Consider the following 17717-nt stretch of genomic DNA (forward strand, 5'->3'; position numbering starts at 1 on the left):
GAGGTGGGGGAGTGGGGGGTCCTGGGCAACTGTACACATCAAGAGTCAATCGGTATCAACAAAGTGGACAATATATTACAGTCATTAGGTGGGAAAGGTAATGTTTTTGAAGGCAGATGGGCAGTGGCATTGTTCAATTGTTTCTGGGAGTGAGTTCCATAGAGTCTCGCCTGAGTAAACCAAATTGGATTTGAACAAATCAATTCTTGAAATTGGGATATGGACTTTGGGGGGATTCCTTGATGAATTTACAGAAAATTTGTTTATTAGTGTTGACGGTGCATTTCCTGTCATAATCTTGTGCATTGTTATTCCTTTGTTGTACTCTAATCTACGGAATAGAGGGAGAATATTCGCTTGTTTATAATCTGAGTCCAAAAGGGAGGTCTTTTTAGGAGTACCAGCTTGAGCCCCCGTTTATAAAGATCTAGTAATGGGTTCATGGTGTTGATACGTTATCCATTGTAGACTGGATATGTACTTGACGAAACAATTTCTGTGAGTGAAGGTCAATTAAGTGCTTTATTTTGGACAGTTGGTGGTTCTTCTGGGATGTCTTTTTGCAAAGGAAAGTTATGTGAGGAATCCAAGTGAGATTGTTGTCTAATATGACTCCCAGAACTTTGTTATCACTAACCTGTTCAATAGGTACACTTTTGAATTGGATGGAAGGAAATTTATCGATAATGTTTTGCATCTTTTGTCTGGTGGTGATCAACATGCATTTTGTTTTTTTTGTGGATGAAGAGATATGTGGTTAAGTTCAATCCATTGATCTAGTTAATCACTACTTTCTTCTAAGTCTTTAGCAAGTATGAGATGTGTGGATTGTTCAATCATCCGCAAAGAGTTCGCACGCGGATTTTATGTGGAGAGAAGGTCATTTACGTATATACTGAGAATAGTAAAGGGCCTAAACAGACCCCTGAGGAACGTCATAGTCAAGTGCTGCTAGCGCGGAGACTGATGAACCCATTGTCATGCATTGTTTACTGTTTGTGTGATATGATTGGAGTAAACTAAGACTACTGGTTGCCAGTCCAGTCCATACAGTTAAAAATTTCTAAGTAAGAAATTATGGTCTCTCACGTCAAATGCTTTTTTTAAATCAACAAATAGAACACTGCAATATCTGTTGTTATTGATATTGGCAAGCCAGTTATCTATAAGACTGGCTAATGCTGTGTGGCATGAATGTTTTTCTCTGAAGCCAGACTGAGCTGGATGTAAAAGCTCATTGGCAATGTGATGAGAAATATGTTTGTTTATGTGCTTTTCTAGTGGTTTCGAAAGAACAGAAATAATGGAAATTGGCCTATAGTTTGAAAAGAGAGAGAGAGGGGGGTGGGGGTGCGTGTTTGAAAAGACTATAGCCCAACATGAACAAAGAACGATGACAACACAGTCAATGCCAACAGGACTATAGTGGATGATTACAACGTAGCTATCCTCCTTTAAATGAAAAAGCTTTATATAAATACAATACCAGATTACATACAGCGCAAGCATCCATATATGCCATCTGTTCATTAAACTGGAATAGACCTGAATATGTATGGTAGCCCATTTCTTTAAGATAAATTATTCATGAACATTGTTCGAAACAGAACGCATTATATCAAAATGTACTTCATCTTCAGCTAATTCTTTACACAGCAGGCACAACAGACCAGAGCTATGTAAAAAAAAAAAATTATAGCTGTTCAAGTAGGTGTTCTTTTCAGAAATATCAAGTCCAAATCATGATGGAAAAAAATCTTTGATATCTATCCATGTCGAATAAAAGATAACTTCCCAAATCAGCGTAACATAACCTCTGTACACACTGACTCACTTGGCAGGATATGATCTTTCCAATTTGCCATCTAAAACCAACAATCTGTTGGTGAAGAGTTTGATTCTCATTTTCTAGCAGTTGCTGCTAACCTAGTAAATACTATTTTCTTCTTAACATATTTTCATATTCTCTTCTGGCCGTGTCATGTAAGTTATTGTTATCTTATCTGACGTTCATTGACACTTTCTCAGTCTACACAGACTTCAGCTAACTACTGCTGCATCTGCATTACTCGTCAAACCAGCCCCCTTTATGTTCATTCCGATCCAGCCTGAGAGTTTTCTTCACACAAGTTGACTTCTACAAGAGAGAGAGAGGTAGTGGAAAAAACGCGTGCATAGAGGAAGGAAAGCGGTGAAATAGAGGGAGAATGACAATTTGAAAGACAAAATATTCCATTGGCCATTCAGGGTTGCAACGCCTTCCAGACATCAGGGTTAGAAGGAACGAAACTTCAGCTATTGTTCCCCAGTAGTTCCCCACCTCCACACATTACACTGGCTCCCCACTGAAGCGAGAATCAGATACAAAATTGCTTATCTCTGCTTTTCTGCTTTCCACTTCGCAGGACCTACATATCTTCCTGACTTTATCAGTGTTTACACTCCCTCAAGGAATTTCCGCTCTTCCTCTGACTGTTACCTTTTGAAACTTCCTCGTGTGAATACAAAAACCTATGGTTAACGTTCTTTCCTCTTTGCTGTTCCTCATATCTGGAACAACCTTCCTCATCATAAAAAAATTCTTTTTTTTAAACCTATCTATATATCAGCTTCTTTCTTCTCTAAAACCATCCATGTCAGCTCACTTTGGATGCATGAAGAGTGGGAGAGGGAGAGTGGGCGGGGAGAGGGAGGAGGGAGGGGTTTTCAGAAAGAGTGGTCATGAATGATTTATGGAATTTGTAATGTTTTCTTTCATGTAAAGAGCCATGAGCTCTTAGACAGAAAGGGCACTATATTAATGTACGTTGTTATTTTCATTATCATTAACATTATCATTATTGTTATTATCATCATCATTATTATTATTATCATTACTTGTAAATACATCTCAGGTAACGTGCATGATCATTCAGATATAGATATATATATATATAGAGAGAGAGAGAGAGAGAGAGAGAGAGAGGTGGTGGGTGGGTGACAGAGAAACCTATATGCCTGGAACGAGAAAGGGAGGGAAGGAGTAGTAATGGAGCATCAACCAGCCAGAGACTTACTGCACGTCTGGTCATAGGCAGCTAAGTAGTTGTCTTTGCACTGGCATTTGGTGTCACATTTGGTGTTTTCGACACATTCCGCTTCATCTGTGCATGTCTGGCCAACTTGTTTCACTGCAACACGAACCATACTTGATACACCCTGCCTGCACACACATTCACACATTCACACTTGGCTGAAACACACAAACCCAAACCCGTGTCTTTCTGGACCTTAGAATTTCGAGCTGCATTGGACAACTGACTGTACCTGAGAACCAAATGGCTTGATAAATAAATCAAAAGCACTACTGAGCTTGTCAGAGCCCCTGCCCGTGGTGTGGGCACTGTCACGTTCTAGCAACTTCTAGGAGCCGCAGGTAAGAGCTGGGTGCTGGTGGAGACCAATAAAGGACGAACCAGTCCGAAAGTGTGTGACAGTTCCCCCTCCCGTGCAGCCCCATAACTCCATGCATTATGTAATTGTTCAATGTTCAGATTGGACCTGGCCTACTAAATCTCCACATGCACCAACAAAATTCAAGTGTGTGAACCAGACGCCGTGGCCAAGTGGCTAGTGTCGCCGACTGACAATGGGAGGGTACTGGATTGAGCCCCAGCAGATGTGGGATTTTCCGGTACGTGGCAGGTGCCTACCCAAAGCTTAGTGTGTTATGGGCTCAAAGGGGAAGACTCTGACGACACAGTCGTTTGTCATTATTCGTGAGTTTTTCTCTTCGTTACAGACATACACTGCAGGTGTCTATATCTGTTGTGGCCTGGATATATCACGAAAGAGAGAGAGAGAGAGAACGCAGGAAAGCAGGAAGTTTAATGCAAATGCCCCCAGTCTGCCCACATGAGAACATGTACACATAAAGATGACGATTTGAAAAACTAAGAAGAAACCAGATTTAACAAAACTGAAAGATAAAAAGAAAAGAAACAAGGAAGAAAAGAAAAAAGGCATTTGCTCAGCCACGCAATTTGATTTTAACATTTGAAGTTAAACTTCACATCTGCTCCTCTCTGGAACGGAAAGCATTGTAAATAAACATGGCCACATCTCTTATTATACATCTATCTTCATTTTGTTACAAGAAGGCGATTGGCGGAGTGTTTTTATTTTCATAATGTTTAATTATATACTTTTCTCGTGATTTAGCATGTATAGGACATTTGCTAAGAAAATCAACTTCAGTTTCCAGGTCATCACAAAAGGGACAATTTTTGGGTGTTGACATATCGCCATATCTTTTATTTACTTTGAGATCGTTAACGCCTGGACGAAAATTGACCAGAGCCACTCGAAATTTTTATTTTACGGTATATATCAAAACGATCACTATGTTCCAGCTTTCCGTTCCAGTTTTGTTTATAGTAGTCGACAATTCTCTGTCTGAACGATTTTAGGAATATTTTTTCATCTCCCACCCCTCCATACATTCATACTTCTGAAAATCCGAATTAAAGTAAACACTGCTTTACCTGAAATGCCCAGTTTTGAGACTGTCTTGCTTCGTTCATATTTCTTTCATATGTTTGCTTTGGTAAACTAGTCGGTGTCATTTTTTTTGTAGTTTAAACCAGTATCTCACAGCACTAAAAGAACTATCAATGTGAAGCGAATGTCTGCCTGTCTCTTCCTACACCATTGTGTTTGGATTTTTTCCACTGACACCTAAGAAATGTTTACAGGCAAAAAGATGTGTTTTCAATAACTTTAACATGACCTAGACCTCACACTTCAGATGAATATTGACTTGTGCATCAAACAATTGAAAGAAAATTAACATAATCTATATTACCAAGCTATACATAATTTTTATTACCTCAGCTACTTTACCCTTCACCCTGCCTGCAAACTCAGACAGTGATATATCTAATCATAGTTTAGTTGACTGAGTAAAAACTAAATATTGAGAGCTATTCACAATTTCAGTCTCTTGCCCTTTATAGTACCATATTTACTCAAATGACCGCCTATAATTTTTGTTTTCTGTAAATTTACTGTCAATCTTGGGGAGTCCGAAACTCGCTGCAAATTATTATTCTCATTCTGGAGTTAGAGAGAGAGGGGGGAGGGGAGAGAAACAGACAGACAGACAGAAACAGAGACAGATACACAGAGAGAGAGAGTAAATCCATCTTTCCCTCAATCCTAAATATCTATATTCTTGAGAAACAATAATATTGCCTTTGCTCATATACATTTACCTTTAACTGAAGTGTTGATGCAGCATGTTACAAATCATTCAGCTATGTTTGTAACACAAAGGCAGTTTCAGACAATAAATCAGTATCGTCGGCCAGATAGAAATGCTGAATAGTTCCATACCATCACAAGGAAATTTGGCACCGCATATTCCATCGCTCAGTATTTCTAAAGCCTGTTCGTTATTAGACTAACTGACTGATTGACTAACAGACACTAAGCCCAAAGTTCTTTATAAATACGGAGCCGATTGAGTGCTGCCTCCAGGCGTTCATCATTCGTTTCCTGTGTCATCCAGACCAGTCAACTTAACATTCACTCCTTCAAATACATCTGCTGATACAGGAAATAATACGGTTCACAGTCATCAGCCATGGTCATCAATACGACAGACAAAAAGTTAAGGACGCTAAATTTGTCGCACTCTATCTAAGTACCCTTGTTCTCTTCATACCCCACCGAATCATTATACAATGTTAGGACTAGAAGGTTGAAGATTTGTTCAATGGCTCTTGTGCCTTTGTGAAATCCAGCCTTTCTTCAGCAGTGATGGTATCTGCTCACAACTGCAATCTCTTCAGAATAATTTTGAGCATTTCATTTCTGGCATGGCTGATCAACTGATGGTGCGGTACTTCTGGCATGAAATCACAACATGACTGAAGCATGTCGGGGAGAGAGAGAGAGAGAGAGAGAATGAATGAATGAATGATGAATGAATGAATGAATGAATCTTTAATGCATTTGGCCATGGGGACGTATACATACATCAGGAGTTGGGGGAAGGGTTTATAAGCAATCAACCAAAGGGAATCTGCATTGAGACGTAGCATCAGAGAAGAAGCACCAGTAACTTATATATCTACAATCTTCACAGACGAACGGCTGCTTGGCAATATTGCTTTTTCTTCATCTGGAAGGATTTTCATGACATTTGAAACAAAGTACTTAATGCACTTGTCCTTGGCTGTATTAGCCACGAAACTTGTCATGCACACACACTTGCTGGCAGTACAGTCTGCGTTTGCAATGCAGTCACCTGCTGCCTGGCACGCTCCATCGACGAGGGCCACTGTCCATGAAAACACGTCATGATAAAAGCATGTCCATCAGACTGGGAGACAGACGGACATACAGACAGACAGACAGACAGACTGACAGACTAAGAGACGGAGTGTTTCCAATGCAGTACGTTACTGCTGAGCAAGATCGTTTGGTGTTGGCCATTTTCCATAAAGATATGACATGATCATGTCATTGAGAGAGGGGGAGACAAAACAGAGAGTAGAGAGATGACAGAGAAAGAGAGAAAATGGGGAAAAGAATGAGGTATCTGCAAATGGTTTTCCTGTTCATTCTGCAATGTTGTCAGTCCATCGATTCTTCGTCTTCCCCTCTGTCTCCCTCCCTCTACAGTTCCTTGGAAGAGTTTTTTCTTCTTTTTGCAAGGCACTTGGATCTTGTTGGATCTGATGTTGGGATTTGACGTCCCTGAACAGTTATATCAGCAGTGGTGATGGTGTTGTCACTGTCCATCACCGTGTACTTTTCAATGCTGATTTCCATGCCTTATCTTGTCGATGTTTCATCCACTTTTTTAACAAGATGGCCGAATTCTTCTTTACTACATGCCAAGCCGTCAATGTTGATTGTGCTGATATGATCTTCAAGTAATATATTGAACACTGTGGAGACAGAAAGCACCCCTGGCGGACTATGAACCTACTCGCCAATAGCACCCTGTGTGGGCACCGCACAGGTTGCTTTGAAATATAGTTGCTTCATGGTTTTGATGATATTTTCCCGATTTTCTTTCTTTCTTTTTTTTTTGCATTGTCGCTTACAGTGCTTTATTCCAGATTATGTCAAACGTCTTCCTGAAGTCTATGAATACTTGGTAGAACTTCCTCTGGTGCTGGAGGTGTTTTTCACATAGGGTAAGAAGGTTGAAGATTTGTTCAATGGCTCTTGTGCCTTTGTAAAATCCAGCCTTTCTTCAGCAGTGATGGTATTTGCTCATGGCTGCAGTTTGTTCAGAATGATTTTGAGCATTTCATTGCTGGCATGGCTGATCAACTGATGGTGCGGTAGTTCTGGCATGAAATCACAACATGACTGAACCATGTCAGTGAGACACAGAGAGAGAGAGAGAGAGAGAGAGAGAGAGAGAGAGAGAGAGAGAGAGAATGAATGAATGAATGAATCTTTCATGGATTTGGCCATGGGGGGGTGTACATACATCAGGAGTTGGGGAAAGAGTTAATAAGCAGCCAACCAAAGGGAATCTGCATTGAGACAGAGTGAGAGGCAGACAGACAGACAGAGATGTAGCACTGGCAACTTACATATCTACAATCTTGCTTGGCACTATCGTTTTTTCTTCATCTGGAAGGATTTTCATGACATTTGAAACTGAAAGTACTTACGGCACTTGTCCTTAGCTGTATTAGTCACGAAATTCGTCTTGCACACACACTTGCTGCCAGTACAGTCTGCGTTTGTGATGCAGTCAGCTGCTGTCTTGCACGCTCCATCGACGGGGATCACTGTCCATAAAAACACGTCATGATTATAGTATGCCCATGAGACTGGGAGACAGACAGATAGACAGACAGTCTGACAGACAGAGATGGAGTGTTTCCAATGCAGTAAGTTACTGCTGAGCAAGATTGTTCAGTGTTGGCCATTTTCCATAAACATATGACATGATCATGTCATTGAGAGAGGGAGAGACCAGAGAGATCACAGAGAAAGACAGAGAAAATGGGGAGAAGAGTGAGGTATCTGCAAATGGTTTTCCTGTTCATTCTGCAATGTTGTCAGTCCATCGATTCTTCGTCATCCCCTCTGTCTCCCTCCCTCTACAGTTCCTTGGAGGAGTTTTTTCTTCTTTTTGCAAGGCCGTTGGATCTTGTTGGACCTGATGTTGGGATTTGATGTCCCTGGACAGTTATATCAGCAGTGGTGATGGTGTTGTCACCGGCCATCACCGTGGACTTTTCAATGCTGATTTCCATGCCTTATCTTGTCGATGTTTCATTCACTTTTTTTAACAAGCTGGCCAAATTCTTCTTTACTACATGCCAAGCTGTCAATGTTGATTGTGCTGATATGATCTTCAAGTAATATATTGAACAGTGTGGAGACAGAAGGCACCCCTGGCGGACTATGAAGCTACTCGCTAATAGCACCCTGTATGGGCACAGCACAGGTCACTTTGAAGTATAGTTGCTTCATGGTTTTGATAAGCTTTTTCCGATTCTTTTTTTTTCTTCGTTTTTTTTTTTTTTTTTTTTTCTTCTTCTTTTTTCTTTTTTTTCTTTTTTTTTTTAATTGTCACCTATAGTGCTTTATTCCAGATCATGTCAGACACCTTCGTGAAGTCTATGAATACTTGGTGAAATTTCCTCTGGTGCTAGAGGTATTTTTCACATAGGGTAAGAAGGTTGAAGACTTGTTCAATGGCTCTTGTGCCTTTGTAAAATCCAGCCTTTCTTCAGCAGTGATGGTATCTGCTCACAACTGCAATCTCTTCAGAATAATTTTGAGCATTTCATTTCTGGCATGGCTGATCAACTGATGGTGCGGTAGTTCTGGCATGAAATCACAACATGACTGAAGCATGTCAGTGAGAGAGAGAGAGAGACTGAGACTGAGATGATTTATTCACTCAAGGCCATTGCCCCATATGAATGAAGGGCGATAATACAGTATACAGATGTCACCATACTATCAGTAAACATGCACCATTTTCACAATTAGTTAAAGAAATTATGATAATACCGTTTCTCTTAACTTAAAAGCTTTGTGTAAATACAATGCGAGATTACGTATGACACCATAATCAGATGATGCCATCAATAAACATAATTTAAACAAACATGGACGTTCATAATATTTCTTTGGAATAAATCTTTCGCGAAATCCATGCAACACAGGACACATCAAAACAAAATGCACTTCATCTTCATTTGACAGCTTGCACAAAGGACACAACTTCTCTGTGTGATCAACAATCTTATAACGATATCTGTGCATATGAATTTCAGAAATGCCAAATCTAAATCTTGTTAATAAAACTCGTAGATATCTTTCCATGTTAAACAAAAGATAATTCTTTACTAAATGTGTAGAAGTATGAGATCTGTAGAGACAGAATCTATCACTTGACTGAATATGATTTTCCCAGTTTTGCCATCTACAGTCTATCAAACGCTGACGAAAAAGTTTCAGAAACATATTTTCATTACCTACTCCTTGATATTCCCAAACATATCCAAAGCCCAGTTCACAGAGACAAATTCGTACATTTGACGCCCAGTTCTTTTTACCTCTAGAATCTAAATCATACAACATATTATAGGATTTACGTGGCAGTCTGTTTTCATTCATTTTTAGTAATTTAAACCAGTATCGAACACATCTAACTGCAGAATTTATATAGATTGGATGTCTGTTTGTCTCTCCATATACTAAATCGTTAGGTGCCTTCATTTCAACTCCTAAAAACTTTTTCAGTCCAAATAAATGAACGGACTCACATTGTATTGTAGCATTTTTATCTAGACCCCATAATTCTGAGCCATATTGTACGATGGGCTGTATCTGAGTATCGAAAATCTCAATAAAAATATCCAAAGAATTATTGTTTAATATAAAGAGTTTCTTCATAATATGTAACAGCACATTCTTTGCTCTGCTTGAAAGATCCCTGCATGCAGCTACAAAACTCAAACGAGTAGAAAATAGAATTCCAAGATATTTGTAAGCATGAGAGAGAGAGAGAGAGAGAGAGAGAGAGAGAGAGAGAGAGAGAGAGAGAGAGAGAGAGAATGCATGCATGAATGAATGAATGAATGAATCTTTCACGAGTTTGGCCATGGGGATGTATACATACATCAGGAGTTGGGGAAAGAGTTAATTAGCAGTCAACCAAAGGGAATCTGCATTGAGACAACTGAGTAAGAGGCAGACAGACAGACAGAGACGTAGCACTGGCAACTTACATATCTACAATCTTCACAGACTGCTTGGCAATATCGTTTTTTCTTCATGTGGAAGAATTTTCATGACATTTGAAACTGAAAGTACTTACGGCACTTGTCCTTGGCTGTATTAGCCACAAAACTTGTCTTGCACACACACTTGCTGCCAGTACAGTCTGCATTTGCAATGCAGTCATCTGCTACCTGGCACGCTCCATCGACGGGGATCACTGTCCATAAAAACACGTCATGATTATAGTATGCCCATGAGACTGGGAGACAGACAGATAGACAGACAGATAGACAGACAGTCTGAGAGATGACAGAGAAAGAAAGAGAAAATGGGGAGAAGAGAGAAAATGGGGAGAAGAGTGAGGTATCTGCAAATGGTTTTCCTGTTCATTCTTCAATGTTGACAGTCCATCGTTTCTTCGTCTTCCCCTCCATCTCCCTGCTGATATGATCTTTAAGTAATATATTGAACAGTGTGGAGACAGAAGGCACCCCTGGCGGACTATGACACTACTCACCAATAGCACCCTGTATGGGCACCACACAGGTTCCTTTGAAACATAGTTGCTTCATGGTTTTGATAAGCTTTTCCCGACTTTTTTTTCCATTGTCGCTTATAGTGGTTTCTTCCAGATTATGTCAAACGCCTTCCTGAAGTCTATGAATACTTGGTTGAATTTCCTCTGGTGCTAGAGGTGTTTTTCACATAGGGTAAGAAGGTTGAAGACTTGTTCAATGGCTCTTGTGCCTTTGTGAAATCCAGCCTTTCTTCAGCAGTGATGGTATCTGCTCACGGCTGCAATCTGTTCAGAATGATTGTGAGCATTTCATTACTGGCATGGCTGATCAACTGATGGTGCGGTAGTTCTGGCATGAAATCACAACATGACTGAAGCATGTCAGTGAGACAGAGAGAGAGAGAGAGAGAGAGAGAGAGAGAGAATGAATGAATGAATGAATGAATGAATCTTTAATGCATTTGGCCATGGGGACGTATACATACATCAGGAGTTGGGGGAAGGGTTTATAAGCAGTCAACCAAAGGGAATCTGCATTGAGACAACAGAGTGAGAGGCAGACAGACAGACAGAAGTAGCACTGGTAACTTACATATCTACAATCTTCACAGATGACTGAATGCTTGGCAATATCGTTTTTTCTTCATCTGGAAGGATTTTCGTGACATTTGAAACTGAAAATACTTACGGCACTTGTCCTTGGCTGTATTAGCCACGAAATTCGTCTTGCACACACACTTGCTGGCAGTACAGTCTGCGTTTGCGATGCAGTCACCTGCTGCCTGGCACGCTCCATCGACGTTGGCCACTGTCCATGAAAACACGTCATGATTATAGCATGTCCATGAGACTGGGAGACAGACAGACAGACTGACAGACAGAGATGGAGTGTTTCCCATGCAGTATATTACTGCTGAGCAAGATTGTTCGGTGTTGGCCATTTTCCATAAAAATATGACATGATCATGTCATTGAGAGAGGGAGAGAACAGAGAGATGACAGACAAATACAGGGAAATGGGGAGGAGAGAAAATGGGTATCTGCAAATGGTTTTCCTGTTCATTCTGCAATGTTGTCAGTCCATCGTTTCTTCGTCTTCCCCTCCGTCTCCCTCCCTCTACACTTCCTTGGAGGAGTTTTTTCTTCTTTTGCAAGGCCGTTGGATCTTGTTGGATCTGATGTTGGGATTTGATGTCCCTGGACAGTTATATCAGCAGTGGTGATGGTCTTGTCACCGGCCATCACCGTGGACTTTTCAACACTGATTTCCATGCCTTATCTTGTCGATGTTTCATCCACTTTTTTTAACAAGCTGGCCGAATTCTTGTTCATTACATGCCAAGCCGTCAATGTTGATTGTGCTGATATGATCTTCAAGTAATATATTGAACAGTGTGGAGACAGAAGGCACCCCTGGCGGACTATGAAGCTACTCGCCAATAGCACCCTGTGTGGGCACCGCACAGGTCGCTTTGAAATATAATTGCTTCATGGTTTTGATAAGCTTTTTTTTTTGCTTTTTTTTTTATTGTCTCTTATAGTGCTTTCTTCCGGATTATGTCAAACGCCTTCCTGAAGTCTATGAATACTTGGTGGAATTTCCTCTGGTGCTAGAGGTGTTTTTTACATAGAGTAAGAAGGTTGAAGATTTGTTCAATGGCTCTTGTGCCTTTGTGAAATCCAGCCTTTCTTCAGCAGTGATGGTATCTGCTCATGGCTGCAATCTGTTCTGGCATGAAATCACAACATGACTGAAGCATGTCAGTGAGAGAGAAAGAGACAGAGAGAGAGAGAGAGAGAGAGAGAGAGAGAGAGAGAGAGAGTGAATGAATGAATGAATCTTTAATGCATTTAGCCATGGAGACGTATACATACATCAGGAGTTGGTGAAAGGGTTTATAATCATAATATATATTACCAAGCTATACATAATTTTTATTACCTCAACTACTTTACCCTTCACCCTGCCTGCAAACTCAGACAGTGATATATCTAATCATAGTTTAGTTGACTGAGTAAAAACTAAATATTGAGAGCTATTCACAATTTCAGTCTCTTGCCCTTTATAGTAACATATTTACTCAAATGACCGCCTATAATTTTTGTTTTCTGTAAATTACTGTCAATCTCGGGGAGTCCGAAACTCGCTGCAAATTATTATTCTCATTCTGGAGTTAGAGAGAGAGGGGGAGAGAGACAGACAGACAGAGAGACAGACAGACGGACAGACAGACAGAAACAGAGAAAGATACACAGAGAGAGAGAGAGAGAGAGTAAATCCATCTTTCCCTCAATCCTAAATATCTATATTCTTGAGAAACAATAATATTGCCTTTGCTCATATACATTTACCTTTAACTGAAGTGTTGATGCAGCATGTTACAAATCATTCAGCTATGTTTGTAACACAATGGCAGTTTCAGACAATAAATCAGTATCGTCGGCCAGATAGAAATGCTGAATAGTTCCATACCATCACAAGGAAATTTGGCACCGCATATTCCATCGCTCAGTATTTCTAAAGCCTGTTCGTTATTAGACTGACTGACTGATTGACTAACAGACACTAAGCCCAAAGTTCTTTATAAATACGGAGCCGATTGAGTGCTGCCTCCAGGCGTTCATCATTCGTTTCCTGTGTCATCCAGACCAGTCAACTTAACATTCACTCCTTCAAATACATCTGCTGATACAGGAAATAATACGGTTCACAGTCATCAGCCATGGTCATCAATACGACAGACAAAAAGTTAAGGACGCTAAATTTGTCGCACTCTATCTAAGTACCCTTGTTCTCTTCATACCCCACCGAATCATTATACAATGTTAGGACATTATTGGTTAACTATTTTAGAAGTACTGGTAACAGACAAACGTTTCAAATTTGTTGATCTACACACACCAGTTTTTGTTTACTGGATATCCCTTTTTCAATGAGAAATGTCATGTGTCGTAAATGCAGATGAGCATTCCCACGTTGCACCCCAAATACTTACGGCATTTTCTATTGTCTGATGAGGGCGAATAACCTGTGTTGCACTTGCACGTCGTTTCACACTTGCCGTTGGTTAGGCATTGATCGGTTTTTTGACAAGCCGTGCCAGTTAACATTTGGCCTTTCAAACATATTCGTTGGAACAGGATATCTTAAAACTCATACATCTGTATCCATTAACACCACAGCCAACACTGAATAATAAATTTATGGTGCCCTCTCACTCCCTTCTCTCTAAAACTCAGATTTCCTCTCCATTCGCCATCATCACGTTATCTTGAATCAATGCACAAACAAATGTGAACACCAAAACCTATAGAGACCTGTTTTGTAAATTCGTATCTCACGATGTTTCTCTGCTGTCATCCATCCTTCCATCCATCCATCCAACCACCTACCTAACTACCAACCTTCCTGTCTATTCAAACAAAATAGATAGTCGAAAAAAAGAGCTGGGCATATTTTCTCTAATTCTTTAATTAACGAAAACCAACGAACTCTGATTAAATCAAAATTAAAAATTAGAGAGACAGACAAACAGAAAGGCAAACAGACGCACAGACAGACACAGAGACAAAGAGATAAACAGCGCTGGTAAGATATCTACAATCTTCATTGACGGCTGGCTGTTTGGCATTGTCGAGTTTTCCTTCAGACGGGGAGGATATCGTGACATTTCAAACAAAGTACTTACGACACTTGCTCTTGTCAGCTTTTGGCACCAAACTGGCCACGCACGCACACTTCTTGCCAGTAGTACAGGTTGTGTCTTGGATACAGTCAGCTGCTACTGAGCAAGTTTCATCGACGTAGGCCACTGTCCAACAAAAACAACATGATTAAAAACATATCAATAAGTGAGAGAGAGGGGCAGACAGACAGACAGATAGACAGATAAACAATGAATGAATTTAGCCGAGGGTTAATAAACATTCATCGAGAGTTGAGGGAGGGGTTTATGAGCAGTCGGCCAATCTGCATTAAGACAACAAAAAGAGATTGACACAGACAGACAAAGACAGACAGATGCACAGACACACAGGCAGATAGACAGAGACAGAGAAAGAAGTAACAGTGGTAACATACAGATCTACAATTTTTCGGAATCAGAATAATTTATCATCTCAGCAAGAGAAATTAAGTGTGATGAAGTCTGTGATACATACAGATCCCAAGCAAAAACAGAAAGAAATTGCATTCAACATATATAACAAAATCACGCTCAACCACGCACACGCATACAGAGAGAGAGAGAGAGAGAGAGAGAGAGAGAGAGAGAGAGAGAGAGAGAGAGAGAATGTTTGCATGCCTTATAACTGAATGTCATTGGAAAGGCATGGAAGGTCTATGTATAGGCATTTCTAAAAGATGTGTTTTCAGACCAGTTTTAAAAGACTGAAATGAGGGAGAGTGACAAACATCGTGAGGTAAACTGTTCCAGATAGATGGAGCTGAATGAGAAAGAAGAATCACTTAAGGGTCGGGTTTTAACACGGGAAGCATGCAGCCGCCGTGAATCGGAAGATGATCTGAGTTGTCGTGAGGGGGTTGGGGGGGGGGGGGGGGGGGAGGAGCAGTGGGTAGGTGTAGCTTTGAATGACTTCTGTCAGATACTGAGGGGCAGCACCCGAAATGGAGTTGAAAGGTGAGAGTTGAGACTTTAAACTGAACGCGGGCAGATATTGGTAACCAGTAAGAGAATGCAGAAGATGAGTGATATTGTCTGTCTTTTTGGTTCTAAAGATTAACCTTGCTGCTGTGTTTTGAACTTTCTGGGGTTTTGTACTAAGTATTGAGGATAACCAAAGAGGTGTTCGGTTAGTTACAATAATCAAGTCTGGACAAGAGAAGAGAGCACACCAGAGTTTATGTTGCTTGAGTAGTAAGGAAATATCTGATGGAACTGATCTTTCGAATTTGAAAGTATGCAGCCTTGCAGATATTATTTACCTGCTTCTTCTTTGAAAGGTTTGAATAAAACGTCACACCCAGATTTTTCACGGAAGACATAAAGTTTACATCTGAATTTCCAATTTAAAGAGAGGAAGGTAAACAGTTCTTTATAGACAGTCTGCTTAAAGAAATAATAGCTTCAATTTTACTATCATTTAATTGTAATTTGTCTTGATTCATTCATGCCTAAACGTCAGCAATACACTGTTGAAGTGCCCCAATGGAAGATCAAGATCGGAAAAAGTAGTTTCTTTGTAGAGCTGGTTATCGTCAGCAAAGGCATGATGATTTACAGAATGTTTTTTGACAACAGCGAAAAGTGGCTGAGTATAAAGAATAAACAGGACTGATCCAAGTACAGATCCTTGCGGAACGCCATACATAATTGTTCATGGGAAAGATTGATGGCCATTTACCGTGACTGTTTCTGTTCTGTTTCTATGGTAGAATTGGAACCATGGCAGTGCAGAGCCAGAGATGCTAAAGGAGAATCTGAGTCTATCTAGTAAGATAACATGGTCAATGGTATCAAAGGTGGCAGAAAGATCAAGCAATGTAAAAACACATATTTTACTATTGTCAAGGGATGTTAAAACATCATTCATGATCTTAACAAGCGCAGTTCCAGTGCTGTGATGAGGCCTGTATGCTGACTGGAAACGGCTGAGTAAGTTGTTTGAGTCAAATGGTCACTAAGCTGCAAAAGAATGAGACGTTCTAACAACTTAGACAGAAAGGGAAGATTTCAAACAGGACGGTATCGTCGCGATCAGGTGAAGGCTTCTTTAGCAGAGGTTTTACCAGAGAACACTTCTATAAATCAGAATAGCTTCCAAGTGTTCACTGAAAGGAGGAAACTTAGGTAGGGGTGAGTCAAGGCTGTTTCCTATCATACTGATTTTGTCCTTTATTTGTATGGAAGGAAAAGGTTTGAAAGTTCAGTCAGTGGAAAAATGGTGGGAAGTGGTGATGATCTTTTCATTCCAAGTAAACGGTTAGCTACCTGAAACAAAGCAACCTCTTGAGAAGCTTTCTTTGACTTTGTTACAAAAGTATGTTGTCTCAGCATGATGAATAATCTTTGTCACAGCTTTTTTGGCATGGTTTTTTGGTATTTTATTTATTTGTTTATTTTATTTTATTTCTTTATTTTTTGTTATTGTTATTTCATTTTTTTTCTCAAGGCCTGACTAAGTGCGTTGGGTTACGCTGCTGGTCAGGCATCTGCTTGGCAGATGTAGTGTAGCATATATGGATTTGACTGAATGCAGTGACGCCTCCTTGAGCTACTGATACTGATACTGATGCAGTCACCTGATGCCTGGCATGCTCCTTCGAAGAGGATCACTGTCCATGAAAACACGTCATGATCATAGCATGTCCCTGAGACTGGGAGAGAGATAGACATACAGGCAGACAGACAGGCAGACTGACAGAGAAGGAGTGTTTCCGATACAATAAGTTACTGCCGAGCAAGATTGTTCGGCGTTGGCCATTTTCCATAAACATATGACATGATCATGTCATTGAGAGAGGGAGAGAACAGAGAGTAGAGAGAGGTGACAGAAAAAGACAGAGGAAATGGGGAGAAGAGAGAAAATGGGGAGAAGAGTGAGGTATCTGCAAATGGTTTTCCTGTTCATTCTGCAATGTTGTCAGTCCATTTCCTCTGGTGCTAGAGGTGTTTTTCACATAGAGTAAGAAGGTTGAAGATTTGTTCAATGGCTCTTGTGCCTTTGTGAAATCCAGCCTTTCTTCAGCAGTGATGGTATCTGCTCATGGCTGCAATCTGTTCTGGCATGAAATCACAACATGACTGAAGCATGTCAGTGAGAGAGAAAGAGACACAGAGAGAGAGAGAGAGAGAGAGAGAGAGAGAGAGAGAGAGAGAGAGTGAATGAATGAATGAATGAATCTTTAATGCATCTAGCCATGGAGACGTATACATACATCAGGAGTTGATGGAACGGTTTATAAGCAATCAACCAAAGGGAATCTGCATTG

General features: G+C 40.3%; 1 protein-coding gene across 9 annotated transcripts in view; it reads right to left on the reverse strand.

Moving 5' to 3' along the window:
* LOC143286960 (uncharacterized) overlaps window positions 1–17717 on the reverse strand; it is a 42303-nt gene that overhangs the window by 8896 nt on the left and 15690 nt on the right. For 8 of the 9 annotated variants that reach the window (XM_076594945.1, XM_076594943.1, XM_076594940.1 and 5 more), the window contains 5 exons: window positions 14455–14577; window positions 11454–11573; window positions 10346–10465; window positions 7677–7796; window positions 3057–3170 (listed from right to left, as the gene is read on the reverse strand). In XM_076594945.1, coding sequence (XP_076451060.1) covers window positions 3057–3170; window positions 7677–7796; window positions 10346–10465; window positions 11454–11573; window positions 14455–14577 — 597 coding nt within the window. The remainder of the gene's footprint in view (window positions 1–3056; window positions 3171–7676; window positions 7797–10345; window positions 10466–11453; window positions 11574–14454; window positions 14578–17717) is intronic. The other variant, XM_076594939.1, reaches the window with a different exon arrangement.

Source organism: Babylonia areolata, chromosome 10 (assembly GCF_041734735.1).
Source record: "Babylonia areolata isolate BAREFJ2019XMU chromosome 10, ASM4173473v1, whole genome shotgun sequence".
In the NCBI taxonomy this organism is placed as follows: Eukaryota; Metazoa; Mollusca; class Gastropoda; order Neogastropoda; family Buccinidae; genus Babylonia; species Babylonia areolata.